At 63.1% G+C, this 13,776-nt stretch overlaps 3 protein-coding genes across 5 annotated transcripts; 1 reads left to right on the forward strand and 2 right to left on the reverse strand.

Moving 5' to 3' along the window:
• Nucleotides 1-484: 484 nt before the first annotated feature.
• On the reverse strand, nucleotides 485-2,155 carry LOC115891965 (cysteine and histidine-rich protein 1-like). Of its 3 annotated transcripts, none has more exons than XM_030920926.1 (3): nucleotides 1,998-2,155; nucleotides 1,463-1,600; nucleotides 485-1,266 (listed from the first exon to the last, which is right to left on the reverse strand). In XM_030920926.1, exons 2-3 carry the CDS (start codon nucleotides 1,553-1,555, stop codon nucleotides 781-783), a joined length of 579 nt encoding a protein of 192 aa, XP_030776786.1. In that variant the 5' UTR covers nucleotides 1,556-1,600; nucleotides 1,998-2,155; the 3' UTR covers nucleotides 485-780. The 3 variants fall into 3 exon arrangements, with proteins under 3 accessions (XP_030776786.1, XP_010373513.1, XP_010373511.1); XM_010375211.2 differs by having other exon boundaries at nucleotides 1,744-2,155; XM_010375209.2 differs by having other exon boundaries at nucleotides 1,463-1,743; nucleotides 1,998-2,154.
• A 731-nt stretch (nucleotides 2,156-2,886) lies between these two features.
• On the forward strand, nucleotides 2,887-11,049 carry KIFC2 (kinesin family member C2). Its single transcript, XM_030920923.1, has 18 exons — nucleotides 2,887-3,111; nucleotides 3,352-3,430; nucleotides 3,551-3,702; nucleotides 3,793-3,931; nucleotides 4,079-4,224; nucleotides 4,308-4,373; nucleotides 4,466-4,594; nucleotides 4,937-5,014; nucleotides 5,144-5,258; nucleotides 5,333-5,442; nucleotides 6,234-6,342; nucleotides 6,453-6,610; nucleotides 8,878-8,982; nucleotides 9,073-9,194; nucleotides 9,296-9,419; nucleotides 9,513-9,642; nucleotides 9,731-9,987; nucleotides 10,078-11,049. Exons 1-18 carry the CDS (start codon nucleotides 3,013-3,015, stop codon nucleotides 10,333-10,335), a joined length of 2,376 nt encoding a protein of 791 aa, XP_030776783.1. The 5' UTR covers nucleotides 2,887-3,012; the 3' UTR covers nucleotides 10,336-11,049.
• On the reverse strand, nucleotides 10,679-13,264 carry FOXH1 (forkhead box H1). The gene is made up of 3 exons (XM_010375208.1): nucleotides 12,515-13,264; nucleotides 12,089-12,193; nucleotides 10,679-11,988 (listed from the first exon to the last, which is right to left on the reverse strand). The coding sequence occupies exons 1-3, from the start codon at nucleotides 12,686-12,688 to the stop codon at nucleotides 11,167-11,169; spliced, it is 1,101 nt and encodes a 366-aa protein (XP_010373510.1). The 5' UTR covers nucleotides 12,689-13,264; the 3' UTR covers nucleotides 10,679-11,166.
• Nucleotides 13,265-13,776: the final 512 nt, after the last annotated feature.

A 13,776-nucleotide genomic window follows, 5' to 3' on the forward strand; every position in this document is an offset into this window, starting at 1 on the left:
TAATCCACCGGAATCTAATCCTCTGCTCGTCCGAATCCCCTCTCCTGACCCTAGGGTTAGAGGCTGAAGGGGTCCACCGAGGAAAAGGAAGGTCTTAGGGAGTAGGGCTGGCTTCCACAGGCCGGAGGTACACAGGAAGGCGAATCAACTCTGGGAAGGATGTGCGTTTCTTCAAACGGCTGTGGTACAGCCCTGCCCTGCCTCCACCCTACCCGTCAGTTATTGAAGGTCACTGCCCCAGAGGACCACCTGCAGGCCAGGACAGGATATCTGGAACTCCACCATGTCCCAGGAGAGTAAGGGCCCAGGACTATGTCTTCTCAGCCCAGGGGTCTTCCTGACAATGGTCGAAAGGAGGTCGGGCTGCATGAGGCCCCATCCTAGTTCCAGTACATACCCTATCAGGGTAACCGGCTGCTGCCCTGAGGGGCCTTAGGAAGCTCACTGAAGGATCCCTCAATCCCTCTCAAAAATGGGCAGATTCCATATTCCTGCAAAATTCCTAAGATTTATTGGAGACTAGGTCTCTTCTCTGGATCCACAACCATGTCCAGCCCAGAATCAGGTCCCCCAAACGTGTCTGGGACCCTGTTTCATTCTGGTCTAGGCAAGTCCCCACACGTGGCCAAAGGACAGCACCCAGACTCTGCTCCTGACCAGTGAATGTGCAGCAAGCCCACTTCAGGAGAGTCTACCTCTAGGGGAGAAGGCGCCAGGAGCAGGCAGGTGGGAGGGAAAGTGTTCAGCAGGGCAGAAACCCTGCCTTGCTGTATCCAACTGTCATTCCCACTGCAGGCGCTGTGTATGCAGGGCCCGGCAGTAAGCCCAGCTGCCTGCAGCCAGGGCCCAGCGACAGATATCCTCTTTCGGTAGCAGCAGCAGCCTGTCCTCCTCCAGCCGGCTCAGGAGGCCTGCCACACCCAGCATCGTCCCCCCCCACATCCCATAAGTGTTGGCCGTGAAGACAGCTACAATGAGGATGGTCACTGCGACCACCAACAGCATTGCCTGACCAGCCACAGAGCGGCCCTCAGGGCTGAGGTGGCCACCAGCCACTGCCAGCACCATGCCTCCTCCCAGGAGCAGGTTGGCAGAGGAGCGGTCCCCATTCACCCAATGGAAATCGAAGGCCAGAAGGGGCAGGCCGATGACGGTGGCCACCCAGGCTCCAGCAAGACAGTCTTCATGTGTGCTCAGCCCTGGGGCCAGCATGATGGTGGCAGCCAAGACCTGGAGCAGGAAGCCAGCAGCAGCCCCTCGACTTGCCTGTCAACACAGGGAAGGGAGAACATGTGGGAAAAAGAGGCCGGGGCCACCCTTTTAAACAGGAAAGGGTTTATGGCTTCCATGGAGACCTGGTCTTAGATGCACTTCCCACCAACCTCTCCCTAATTCAGGAAACTAGGTCCTTCGGGTTTGGGAGGTATGGGGATGCGCCCCCGCTCAGCCCCAGTGTACTCACCTGGGCTGTGCTCACGGCTGCGTGCAGAGACACCACTCCCAGCACCAGATGGGACAGGGCTGTGCTCCACTCGGCCCCCGGCTTGGGGGCCATGGCACCTCAGGCGGTAGTATGAGAACGCAGATAGGAGATATTCACCTTTGGAGAAAAAAGTGCTAAGCCAGCGACCAGGAGCCCTAAGCGCGGCACTCTAGTACGCCCAGGCTCCAGGGCCCCATTACTGGATGTTAGAAGAGGGTTCAGTCTTAGATTTTCTGGATCCCTGAGGCCACTGCACACACCTGTGGAGAATAAGAACCTAATTCAGCCGGGAAACGGGGGAAAACGACTCGGTTTAGGCTGGGGGCACGTGAGCCGTGGGGCCCTGGAGCCCAAGTGGGAGTGCCGGGCTTGGGGATGAGAGAGCGGCGGGACGCCGCAGGCCCACGCGGCGGCCTCGGCCTGCTCCCTGCACTCCGGGAGGCGCCGTCCTGGGAGCCCGGGTCCAGGAAGAGCTACGGCGCAGGCCTCCGGGCGGCCGGCCGTGCGCAGTTACCGGCCTGCGCAGTCCCAACGCAGCGGCGAGCGAGAGGCCCGAGCCTGACCAACGGACCGCCCACCGCCGTGGGCCTTGGTTCTTCTGCCAGGCTTCCGGGTGCGGGAGCGAGCGCGGTCGGGAACCTCCACCAGCGAGAGGAGCGGAGGCTAGAGCGGCCGGGCGGGGGCTAGAGCGGCTGGGGGGGGCGGGGCCTGGTGGGCCGGTTGGAGGCCATAGGAGCGGGTGGTGTCGGGAGGAGCTTGGGGACCAGAAAACGCTGTTTGGGTGGGTGCGTGGGCTTAGTGGTTTGGAAGGAGCTTGATGAGGGGAGAAGGGCCGGGGCGGGGCTGCGAGGGGCGGGGTCTGGGCGGGGCTGCGAGGGGAGGGTGTCTAGGCGGGTCTGAGGGGAACAAGATGTAGGAGAGGCTGAGAGCAGCGGGTCTGAGAGGAGGCCTGGGTGGGGCGGGGCCTGGGCCCCTATGCGATGGGGGTCTGGGCGGGGCTGCGAGGGGGCGGGGTCTGGGCGGGGCTGCGAGATGAGGGGTCTGGGTGAGACTGAGAGGGGCCGAGAAGGGAGGGGCCTGGACGAGGCTGCAAGGGGCGGGGTTTGGGCGGGGCTGCGAGGAGAGGGGGGATTGGGCGGGGCCGAGATGGGCGGGGCTCCGGGGAGGGGAAGGTGAACACCCGCGTGTTGAAGGCTCCGCGAAACCGGAGCGGTGGGGGACTATGCGGAGGGCGGGAGAGATTCCGAGGGGAGGGTCGTGGGAGCCGTGGGCACTCTCAGCCCGGTGTCCGCGTTGTAGGGGTTGGGGCGCGCGGCGCGGCGCCGTGAGAAGCGGCGGGTCTCCAGGTGCGGCCGCGGGCCCCTGTTTCTGGGACCCCTGTCTCCGCGCTTGCCCTCCAGCCGTGGGAGCCGGGCCGTGGGGGCGGCCGTCGCGAGCATGCGCACCGGCACTGCGGCGGGCGGGCGCCGAGTCTGGGCGCGGGGACGCGGGGCGGCGCGAAGCGGGGCCCTCTGCCGCCCCGCGCTCCCATGTACGCCTTTTACTCGTTGCTTATCTACATCTTCTACAGCCTCTTTCGCAGGGATGGTGGCGCCGCGGCGGCCGCGGAGCCCGGGGACCCCGCCCAGGTGAGCGGGGCTGGCCGTGCAGCCCGTCGTCCCCCGCCGCCTCCCCCACCCCCACGCCGAGGTTCCCGTGGCGAGGGCGGGCACTGGGCGCGGGGCGACAGGGTCGTGCCGAGGACCGTCGGCTCGGCTCCGGTGCTGGAAGCGTAGACTTCGGCCCCAATCCTCTGGCCCGGTTCGCGGAGGGAAGGGGCCAGCAGGCTGCTTGCCCCCTCGTCAGGGGCTCCCCTGCTCCTTCTCTAGAGAGCCCGCAAGCCCCGGGGTCGCCGGCGTCCAGACCTGCCCGCGCCAGAGCTGTGGACCGAGCTGACCGGCCTGATCGGTAGGTGCGGGCTGGGAGCCCCGCTGTGCGAGGGCGGTGCCGGGACCTCCCTGGGAGGGGCGGAGGCCTGGTTCCAGCACGTGACCCGAAATGCCTCCCGCTCCCCTCCATGACCGGCAGGCAGCTCCGAGCCTGAAAATGGGTCGGAAAGCGGAGCCGAGGGCCGCGCAGCAGCTGTGTCCCTGGAGGAGGCCCTCCTGCGCCTCGCCGAGTTCCTCTCCGTCCAGCTGGGGGCGGAAGAGAGCTGCGGGAGCCCGGCCGACCTGGGCCAGGTGAGCTCGGCGGAGGGGCTGCTGGCAGCTGTCACCTGCCAGGCCTTCTTGGCTCTCACAGCCCTGCTCCGATTTTTATCTCCTTCACAGTCTGGCGAGGTCCCCCCACTGTTGACAGTGACCAGTCAGCTCTTGGCCCTTCTGGCATGGCTTCGGAGCCCCAGGGGGAGGCAGGCCCTGCTCCAGGGAACTCAGCCAGCCCCTCGGGTCCGGCCCCCCACTCCAGATGGTGAGTAAAGGGCAGTAAGTTGAAGACGGACTCTGGAGGGAGCAAATCCCAGTAGAACCTGGGCGGCCTGGAGTTCGGGGTCCTGTTCCGGAGGATTTGGACCAGAGACCTCTTTCTTCAGTGCTAACTGGGCCCACCCTACTCCAGGATCCACATCCCAAGAAGAAAGCACTTCCCACCTCGCCGCAGTCCCAGGGGAGCCACTGGGGGATGAGGCCCAGGGACAGCAGCCCCTCCAGTTGGAGGACGACCAGAGAGAGTGGCAGCGGCTGGAACAGCTCATCCTCGGACAGGTGAGGCCTCAGGAGCCAGAAGGGATCGGGGGCTGGGGCGCCAGAAAAACGAGGTCCACCCTGTCTCTTGTACTTCTCCCCAGCTGGAGGAGCTGAAGCAGCAGCTGGAACAGCAGGAGGAGGAGCTGGGTCGACTGCGCCTGGGCGTGGTGAGGCTGCGGGGAGGGTTGGGGGAGGACCTGGCAGGCCTGGGCATGGAAGGGGGTGCTTCGGGTGAGTGCCGAGGCTCCCTCTCCACCAGGGGGCGACAGACTCAGAGAAAAGGGTTCAGCATCTCACTCTGGAGAACGAGGCCCTGAAGCAGAGCCTGAGCCTCATGCGGGACCTTCTGCTGCACTGGGGTCCCGGCCCCCCTACCAGGGCTCCGCAGGTACCCTGCTCCCGAGCTGCAGCCGTTCCTGCAGCCTGGGGCTCCTGCACACCTGGCATGCAGCCACAGTGCCCGAGCCTCCTCGGGACCTCCTGGGATGGTTTGTGCAGGGCAGCCCCATCAGGGAGGCTGATGCCTGTGGGAGGACCCCCTCTCTCCGTGGCCCCTATGAGTAGCTGATCCCAGGAGAGCAGAGGAACCGTGGGAAGGAGCTCTGCGTGGAGTTGGGAGGCATGGATTCACAGCCAGCTCTGCCCACCTCTTGACTTGACTTTCCCATCTGTGAAATGGTACCGCAGACCGTCCCTCTCTGAGTCCCTCCTGGCCCCCACCCTCCCGCAGGAGGAGGCGGAGGCATTGGTGGAGCTTCAGGGCCGGCTTCAGGAGGCCCAGGACACCACAGAAGCCCTCCGAGCCCAGGTGGGCATGGGGCCCAGGGATCCGTGGCTCGGGGGTGAGGAGGGCTGGGGTACTGGGAGGAGCTTATCTGAGGCAGGGCCTGGTAAGTGCCTGTTTCCTCAGTGACAGGGGTGGGGTTGGGCGGGGCAGCTGGGGGTGCAGGAGGTGCAGCTGCAGGGCCTTCAAGGGGCCCTCCAGCAGCTCCAGCAGGAGACGGAGCAGAACTGCAGGCGCGAGTTACTGCAGATGCATGGGCAGCTGGCAGGTAAGGGCTGGGGCTGGGGCTCACGGGAGGCCCTGGAGACTGGGCCTTCCCTTCCAACAGACTTCCCTCTCCAGGACTTCGGGCACGGATGGCCAGCCTGCGTCAGGGCTGCGGCGATCTCCGAGGATTGGTCAGCACCTTTACCCAGAGCTGTCAGGGTTCGCTGAGTGAGGCCCGGGGCCAGGTCAGGACCCCTCACCGCCTAGCCCCTCCTCTCTGGGCAGCCTATTCACTGTTCTTTTGACGGGGGTGCTCCTGGGGAGTTGGCTGTACTAATAAGTGGGGCTCTGGAACCCAAACAGCTTCTGTGTGACCCAGGCTGGGACTTCGCTTCTGGGTCTGGTTTTCATCATGTGCATACTTGGGTGACAGTAAACTCTTTTTTTTTTTCAATTTTAATAATAAATTTTATTTATTCTAATAGATCTCTTTTTTTTTTTTGAGACGGAGTCTCGCTGTGTCGCCCAGGCTGGAGTGCAGTGGTGCGATCTCGGCTCGCTGCAAGCTCTGCCTCCTGGGTTCACACCATTCTCCCGCCTCAGCCTCCAAGTAGCTGGGACTACAGGCGCCCGCCACCACGCCCGGCTAATTTTTGTATTTTTAGTAGAGACGGGGTTTCACCATGTTAGCCAGGATGGTCTCGATCTCCTGACCTCGTGATTCGCCCGCCTCGGCCTCCCAAAGTGCTGGGATTACAGGCTTGAGCCACTGCGCCCAGCCTAACAGTAAACTCTTAAAGCATTGCCTAGAAGCACGGAGGAGACGGATGATGTGGTGTCTCCGCTTGTCATTTCTGGGCTTTATCCTGGGGTTAGTGAATTGATGTCCCCAGGGGCCCAGAGCCACTGAAAGTTGTGGCTCAGCACAGTTGGGTGGCTCTGTGGGGGCTCCTTGCTGCTCTCAGGACCCTCCCACCCCCCACCTCCGCAGCTCCTTGGCTGACCCCTTGCCTTCTGTACATCCCTGTTCCCTCAGGTGTCCTGGGCCTTGGGGGCACTGTCATCTGGAGGGCCTGGCACTCAGCTCCCTGAGGGGCAGCAAGGGCCTCCAGCCGGATGCCCAGGGCGGCTGCCAGAACTCAAGGGTATGGCAGGCTTGGGAGCCCAGGGGAGCAGGGAGGGTGGCTGGAGGAAGTGCAGCCTCTCTGCACTTTAGGGTCTGCGAGGCACCCCGCTGACCTGATCCCCACTGCAGGAAATATCCGTGTGCTGTGTCGACTGAGGCCAGGGACATCCTCTAGCCTCGTGAGCGTGGAGCCTGGCCCAGGGGGCACCGTCACCACCTGCTACCGGGGGCGCCATCGTCGATTCCGCCTAGACTGGGTCTTCCCTCCAGACGCCAGCCAGGAGGAGGTGACAGCCTGCTTTTGCAATCATTCTGACCCTTTCTCAGAGTCCCCCGAAGAGCAGGAGACGCTCCAGTTTCCCCTTCCCAGTCTGGCTGTCCACCTGGAGGAGGGATGGTGGCTGGGCTCTAGCCAGGAGGGAAAGGGAACTGAGGGGGCTGGGAAGCAGGGCAGGCAGCCCAGCTTGGTGCCTTCTCCTCCCAGGCTTCACTACCTGTCCACTCCCCTTTGCTGGGGTCCAGGGTCTTCCCAGCTATGAGGGCCCCTCATTGCTTTGTGGCCCCAAGGCCGGCGGTGGGTGGTGGGGGCCGTGGGTGAGCAGACAAGCTTCTAGTCTTACTCTGCCCTGGCTGGATCCCACTCTTCCTCCCTACCCTTTTCCTGCCAGACACCTGTGGAAAAGCAGGGGCTAGGGCTCCAGCCCCAGCCCACCCCACGTTCACACACATCTTCATCTGCACGTGCCCTTTGCTGCTAGAGCTCCCATAGCTGAGGAGATGGCAGCTCAGAGCCAGGGGAGACTAGGTAAGGGGCAGAATGGCAGCGACTCACACCCAGGCTGCCTGCCAGCCTCACAGGGACAGGGTGACAACTGCCCAGCAGGTGGCCAGGGTCACCCTGATTCCCTCTTTTCCAACCACTTATCTCTTCATCCCACATATCCCTCTGGCCTTAGCCCCACCCCAAACTGCAGCCCTGCGCAGGGCATGCCTTGTGCACTGTCCTCTGGACAGCCGTCCTGGACAAGGCCCTCTAATGCAATGTGTCTGAACCTAAGGCATCTGTGGACAAGCCCTCACCTGTGCTCCCGTTTCTGAAGTGGTGCCATGATGTGCTCCGGAATGTCATCCACAGTGTCACCTCCATCCAATCATGGAATCTCAGTAACCACACAGAACACAGAATTCTAGATTCTAGCCTCGTGGCTGTCTTCCCACAGCTGACAGCCCACCTTGTTATCAGTGACCTTCTGGGCATAAAAGCCAGCCATGTTGTTGCTCAAAAGACTGTTGGTGTCTAGTGCCAATGGGGTGAATGTCCCAACCTGTGTCTCTCTCAGCACCTGTCTGTGCCTGGGCTCCAGCAGGCCTGGCTGGCTACCATCCCCCATATCTGCAGGCCCTTCCTGGGGTCACACTTCGTGAGCCAGGTACTGCTGTGGCCCTCTAGGTGCACTGCCACGAGCGTTCACAGCAGGTGCCACTGCAGCCCTTACCTCTCAGGGGAAACAGGCACAGGAAGGCTAATGAGTAAACTCCAATCATACCTGGGTTTGAACCAAGCAGTCATGCCCCAACATCTGGGCTTTTTTAATTTTATTTTCTGAGATGGAGTCTCACTCTGTCACCCAGGCTAGAGTACAGTGGTGTGATCTCAGCTCACTGCAGCCTCCACTTCCTGGGTTCAAGCAATTCTCCTGTTTTAGCCTCCCAAGTAGCTGGGATTACAGGTGCGTGCCACCACACCCGACTAATTTTTGTATTTTTAGGAGAGACAGGGTTTCACCATGTTTGCCAGGTTGGTCTCAAACTCCTGACCTTGTGATCTGCCTGCCTCGGCCTCCCAAAGTGCTGGGCTTACAGGTGTGAGCCATCTCGCCCAGCCCATCTGCGCTCTTTTAAATATTTTTTAAAATTTATGCTATATATACATATATATATATTTTTGACAGAGTCACACTTTGTCATCAGGCTAGAGTGCAGTGGCGCAATCTCAGCTCGCTACAACCTCTGCTTCCCAGGCTCAAGAGATCCTCCCACCTCAGCCTCCTGAGTAGCTGGGACCACAGATGTGCAACACCATGCCTGGCTGATTTTTTTTGTAGTTTTTGTAGAGACGGGGTTTTACCATGTTGCCTAGGCTGATCTCAAAACTCCGGAGCTCAAGTGATCCACCCACCTCGGCCTCCCAAAATGCTGGGATTTATTTTTCTTTTTTCCACGTTGGCTTCCACATTAGGGACACCGCACCTACGCTCTTAACTGCTGTCCCTAGGCCTCCTACGCGGTCTTCAGGACTCCAGAGCCTCTGCATAGGCTGTTCCCTCTTCTCATCCGTCTTTTCCCATCTTTGCCTGGCAAATTCTTGCAAGCACCACCTTCTCTAAGGAGACAGCGGGTCTCTGTAGGACACACCCTCATGGTCTCTTAGAGCCATCCTCCCAGGGGACTAGGCTCTGCTTACACCTGCCTTCATGGCACTCCCCACCCCACCAAATAGGTCATAAACAGGCAATGTGGGGAGGACTCAAAACATTCTCCCACCTCCCCCCAGGTCTTCAGAGAGCTGGAACCTGCGGTGCTGTCCTGCCTCCGAGGCTATAGCGTCTGCATCTTCACCTATGGCCAGACAGGAACCGGGAAGACCTACAGCATGGAGGTGGGACACAGCCCACGCCCGGTGGGAGAGGCCCCAGGGGCCCTGCATGACTTGGATGTGAGCCCGGTGTGTACCCCACCCCATCCTCAGGGCCCTCCTGAGGACCCTGGCATAGTTCCTAGGGCGCTGCAGTCGCTGTTCCGGGAGATGGGGGCCGGCAGGCAGCACCGGGTGACACTCAGTATGGTGGAGATCTACAATGAGGCTGTCAGGTGGGCTACTCCAGCAGGGAGGCCTTCTCCCCAACCCTGGCCCAGGGCCCTTCCGGGTTTCCAGAGAACTCTGGAACCAAGACCTTCCCCTTTCTCACCAGGGACCTCCTTGCCCCAGGGCCTCCTGAGCGTCTGGCCGTGAGGCAGGGCCCTGAAGGCCAGGGCGGGATCCAGGTGGCTGGCCTCACCCACTGGGACGTGCCCAACCTGGAGACACTGCACCAGGTAGGGCTGCCCCGCCTCCGGAGACCCCATCCTTTCCTTCCAGTTGGGGGCGGGGACCCCGCACCTGACCAGCCCTGTTGCTCCGCCTTCCAGATGCTGAAACTGGGGAGGAGCAACCGGGCCACCGCCGCCACCGCCATGAACCAGCGCAGCTCCCGTTCGCACGCCCTGGTCACGCTGACGCTGCGCGCGGCGACTCCACCGCGCGCTCCAGGCACCGCAGGTACCACAGCCGGTGCCTGAGCCCTGCGGAGTCACCAGCGCACCCGAGGCCCGGCCTTCCCCCATGTCGGGCTCGCTCGCCCCTCTAGGCACGCTGCACCTGGTGGACCTGGCGGGATCCGAGCGCGCACGGAAGGCAGGGGCGGCCGGCCCGCCGCGGGGAGACCCAGACGGTGCCCGGCGCCTGCGGGAGGCCCAGACCATAAACCGCTCGCTGCTGGCGCTGGGAGGCGTGATGGCCGCACTGCGGGCCCACCGGCCGCACGTGCCCTTCCGCGACTCGCAGCTCACACGCCTGCTGCAGCCGGCCCTGGGCCCCGGCACCACCGCGGTGCTGCTGCTGCAGGTGGGCGCGGGGCGACGCAGGCGCGGGGCGGGTGTGTGCCTGCCGGTCGCTGCCCACCCGGGCCCGCCCACCCGCGCCTCTCGCCCGCAGATCTCCACGCGGCCAGAGGACCTCGGGGAGACAGTCTGCTCACTCAAGTTCGCCGAGCGAGTGGGTCAAGTGGAGCTGGGGCCAGCCCGGCGCCGCAGGGTCCCGCGCTCCTCCGGGACGCCCTCCTCCCTCAGTACCGACACTCCGCTCACCGGGACCCCCTGCACCCCTACGCCGTCCCCTGGCAGCCCTCCATGCCCCAGTCCTGACAACGGCTCGGGCTCGGCCCTCACGCCCGGAGAGGGCCTGCCCCTGTAGTCCTGAGTGGCGTCCCTGCCCATGGGGTCTCGGGCCAGGTCTCTGCTGGCAGAGGCGGTAGTCAAGTCCTTGTCCCCGTCTCCCAGGGCACAAGCTCCTTAGCCTCTTTGGATCCATTGCCACTGAACTCCCAGAGTCACCCCTCCACCTCGGCAGCCAGTGAAGTGTGTTGTGCCTGGTGAAGTGATCATCCCCCCGCCCCCAGTCCTGCATCAGGCCACAGGTCTCGGCTTCCTCCTTATCACCATTTGCTGTTATCACGGCACACAGCAGGGAATCCCAGGCGCCCCCCGCCAAGTGGTTACCCAAGTCACCACTCCTGACCCAAAAATCAGGCATGGTATTAAAACGTTGCAAATTCCTTTACTGTTATCCTCCCCACCACCGGACCATGTAGGGTGCAGTCTTTACTCCCTAACTCCTTTCCCGAAAAAGGTGCTACCTCCTTCCCAGACAAATGAGAGAGAGCAGGACTTGAGGCTGGACCCACCATAGGGCTCTCCCTCCCCCAGCCTGGGGCACAGAGGGGAGGTGATGGATGGGTAGTGGGCTGAGAAGAGGGGACTAGGAAGGGCTATTCCAGGCTCAGCCCTGCCCCTCCAGCCTTGCCTCTGAGTGTAGGAGAAACAGAGGCATGACTGACCAGGGTGAGGGTTGTGCCCAGCTGGGCCATGGCCATGCGTGGGGTAGTCCAATAAACACCGTGGACTCCCAGCAAGGTTACTGCCTGGTGTTTCGAGGCTGCTGGGGTCGCAGACACCCCCCTGGCCTTGGCTCCCTGTCAGCAAGCTGGGGGTGGGAGCGGGAGGGAGGAGGGGCCCCTGTCTTGCCTCACAGGCTGCACCAGGAGAGCAGCCAGCCTGGGCCAGGGGCCGCCAGGTCCCGAGGGTGGCTGACCCAAACATCGTAGATACTTTTGTTGGGTGGCACCCCCTGGAAGAGGGCGTCTAAATCCCAGAGCAGCCCTGGGGGCCCTCGGGTTTCGGGGGCCATCCCCCAGTAGGCAGGGCTGTTTGATGGTGGACACTGGGGACAGGAGGTGGGTGGTGGTGCCAAGGGCATTACCACATTGGGAGTGTAGATAGGCAAGTAGGAGGTGGGCAGCTGCCCCCAGAGGGAGGCCCTGTGTCCCCCACTGGACAGCCCCCCAGGAACTGAGGCACCCTGCAGTAAGTGGAGAGGCCAGGCCCTAGGCTCTGGGGAGAGGGTTGAGGGCCCGATGTCTCCCCCCTGCAAAGTCTCCCCCTCCACTCTCGTGGGGCCAGGAAGAGGGCAGAGGGACCACAGAGACCTCTCAGAAGAGGGCAGGGGTGGAGTGGGCACTGCCTCCTCCCCACTGTTCCCTGTGCCTGCAGGAACTGGGCTGCTCTGTGGAGCTAGCCCCTGCCAGGGTGCCCCCTCCCCGGACCCCCCTAACAGGGACTTGATGCTGAAGCCCTCACTGGGTGGTGGCGGGGGACTGGGCGGCCGGTAGGGCCGGCCGTGCAGTACGTAGGGGCCCAGGTCCTTGGCGAAGGCTCCGCGCGCACCTCCTTTCTGCCAGCGTCTGCACAGGGCTGTGTTCTGCAGCCTTAGCGCCTCTGCTGGGATCAGGCTCACGTCGACCGCCCAGAAGTTGCCCTTGGCCTGGGGCTTTGCAGGGTCCTTGGGCACCTGGGTGTGGGGGTCAGACATGGGTGGGGCTGCCCAACCTCGGATGCTCAGGACTTCCGCGCGCGCCCCGCCCCCGGGCTCCGACCCTGGCCTGCCCCACCTTGCGGAAGCATCGGTTGGAGGAAAGATTGTGGCGAATGGAGTCTTTCCAGCCCTCGTAGTCTTCCCTGAAGAAGGGGAACACGGCCTGGACCTGACGGATGATCTGAAACCGCCAGGCGGCCGGCCGGCGCCGTGAGCCCAGACGGGGAGAGTGTAGCGCCCCACCCCTCCCCCACTACCGGGCTCAGGGGCGCGCGGTGCCGGCCCCTGGTCGCCCCGAAGAAGAAGATTTCTGCGCGGAAGGGCAACAGTGGGGGCAAGGGGCTCCCGGAGAAGGGTCGTGCCTTGAGGCCCTCAGCTCTCAGGACTGGTCCCACTGGCATACCTGGGTGGGCTAGGAAGGTGTGGGGGTTAGGGCTTGAGCCTGGAAGTGGGTGGGGAACGAGTCTAGGGAAAGAGAGAGTGGGGCCCGGGGCCCTCTCACCTGGGCCAGCTTCAGTCTGCGGGAGGGTGCGGCCTGAATCACCAAAGCGATCATGGCCAAGTAGGTGTAGGGGGGCTTGTCATGTCGCAGGTACCTCTTCTTCCTCCTCTTGGGGGGCTGGGAGGGCGACTCTGCCTCTGGGGGCCCCAGGCGGGAGCCGCTGCATGGCCCCATGCGGGACGGTAGACGGCGTGGGCAGGGGCCTGGCCGGGTGGAGGGTGCAGGGCAGTGGGGCAGTGTAGGAGGCAGGGCCGGGGCCTGAGGCCGGGCTGGGGCAGGCGGGCTGGGGCCTTTATCATTCGGATGGAAGGGGGAGGGGAGGGAAGGGAGGAAGAGGCTGTGGGGGAGGGGAGCATGCCGAGGGCTACCACAATTAGCAGGTTTTGGTTAATCTGGAAGGGAGAGGCAGAGAGGATTCTAGTGGGGGCTTCTCCTGAGGCCTCAGTCTCCACCCCTGCGCTACCTTTGGGTGGCCAGGCCCTGCTTCAAAGGGGCTGCGATGACCAATGGCTACTTTATCCCGTCTTCCCTGGCCAGGTTTCAGGACCCCATTTAACAGATGGGGGAGTAATTCGCCCATGCCAAGCTCCCAAGGAGTGGGGCGTCCCTGGAGTTCTACACCTAGCAGCTAGTAGGCCCTGAACTATGGGGGCTGGATACCCACTCCGGACATGGTCAGGTGGGCCTTCCTGGAGGAGAAGGCCATGAAGTCCCCACCCTAGGAACAAAAGGGGGACACATTGACTCAACTGATTTCTTGGGAGTTGCTTCAGGAGCCCAGGTGGACCCCTCACCTCCTCCTCCCCCCTAGCCATCTCTCCTCCTCCAGCCAAGCAAGGCTGGTGTTACGTACCCCGCCTCAAAGCCCAGGTTCTCCTCCCTCACAAGGCGCAAGTTTGCCCAAGAGGATAGCAGCTCTGGGAACTAGCAGGGGTGGTTGGTGCTGGCACCGGGCCAAGGGCCCCCAGACACATGGGGGCCAGGGATATGCTTTTGCCCTTCACTCTGAGAATTCAGCTTTTCTTGTGCAGCCCCCACCATGATAACCTCAAAGGGCTGAAAATCTACAGCATATGGTGGGGTCCAGCACACCCCGAGGTGCGGAAGGGAGGGACAGGCAGCGAGTCTCCAAGAGGAGGAGGCCTGGGCTGCAAGGGGCCTTGTATGGGGGGTGCCACACTGCTCCTGCCCGCCACACCCCTGGTTGGGTGGTGCCCCTTTTCCTGCTCTCTGACTGTCCCCTCAGACCCCACGTAGTTTCC

The sequence above is a fragment of the Rhinopithecus roxellana genome, chromosome 17, assembly GCF_007565055.1.
Source record: "Rhinopithecus roxellana isolate Shanxi Qingling chromosome 17, ASM756505v1, whole genome shotgun sequence".
In the NCBI taxonomy this organism is placed as follows: Eukaryota; Metazoa; Chordata; class Mammalia; order Primates; family Cercopithecidae; genus Rhinopithecus; species Rhinopithecus roxellana.

What these genes read in the sequence shown, in the direction of transcription:
- LOC115891965 (XM_030920926.1), bottom strand. Translation starts at nt 1,555, where the DNA reads ATGGCCCCCAAGCCGGGGGCCGAGTGGAGCACAGCCCTGTCCCATCTG. An exon ending in CAGCCGTGAGCACAGCCCAG is followed by an intron (nt 1,267 to 1,462) that starts GTGAGTACACTG and finishes CTGTGTTGACAG; the next exon opens with GCAAGTCGAGGGGCTGCTGC.
- KIFC2 (XM_030920923.1), top strand. Translation starts at nt 3,013, where the DNA reads ATGTACGCCTTTTACTCGTTGCTTATCTACATCTTCTACAGCCTCTTT. An exon ending in CGAGCTGACCGGCCTGATCG is followed by an intron (nt 3,431 to 3,550) that starts GTAGGTGCGGGC and finishes CATGACCGGCAG; the next exon opens with GCAGCTCCGAGCCTGAAAAT. An exon ending in ACCTGGAGACACTGCACCAG is followed by an intron (nt 9,420 to 9,512) that starts GTAGGGCTGCCC and finishes TCCGCCTTCCAG; the next exon opens with ATGCTGAAACTGGGGAGGAG.
- FOXH1 (XM_010375208.1), bottom strand. Translation starts at nt 12,688, where the DNA reads ATGGGGCCATGCAGCGGCTCCCGCCTGGGGCCCCCAGAGGCAGAGTCG. An exon ending in GCAGACTGAAGCTGGCCCAG is followed by an intron (nt 12,194 to 12,514) that starts GTGAGAGGGCCC and finishes TGGCGGTTTCAG; the next exon opens with ATCATCCGTCAGGTCCAGGC. An exon ending in CCAACCGATGCTTCCGCAAG is followed by an intron (nt 11,989 to 12,088) that starts GTGGGGCAGGCC and finishes CCCCACACCCAG; the next exon opens with GTGCCCAAGGACCCTGCAAA.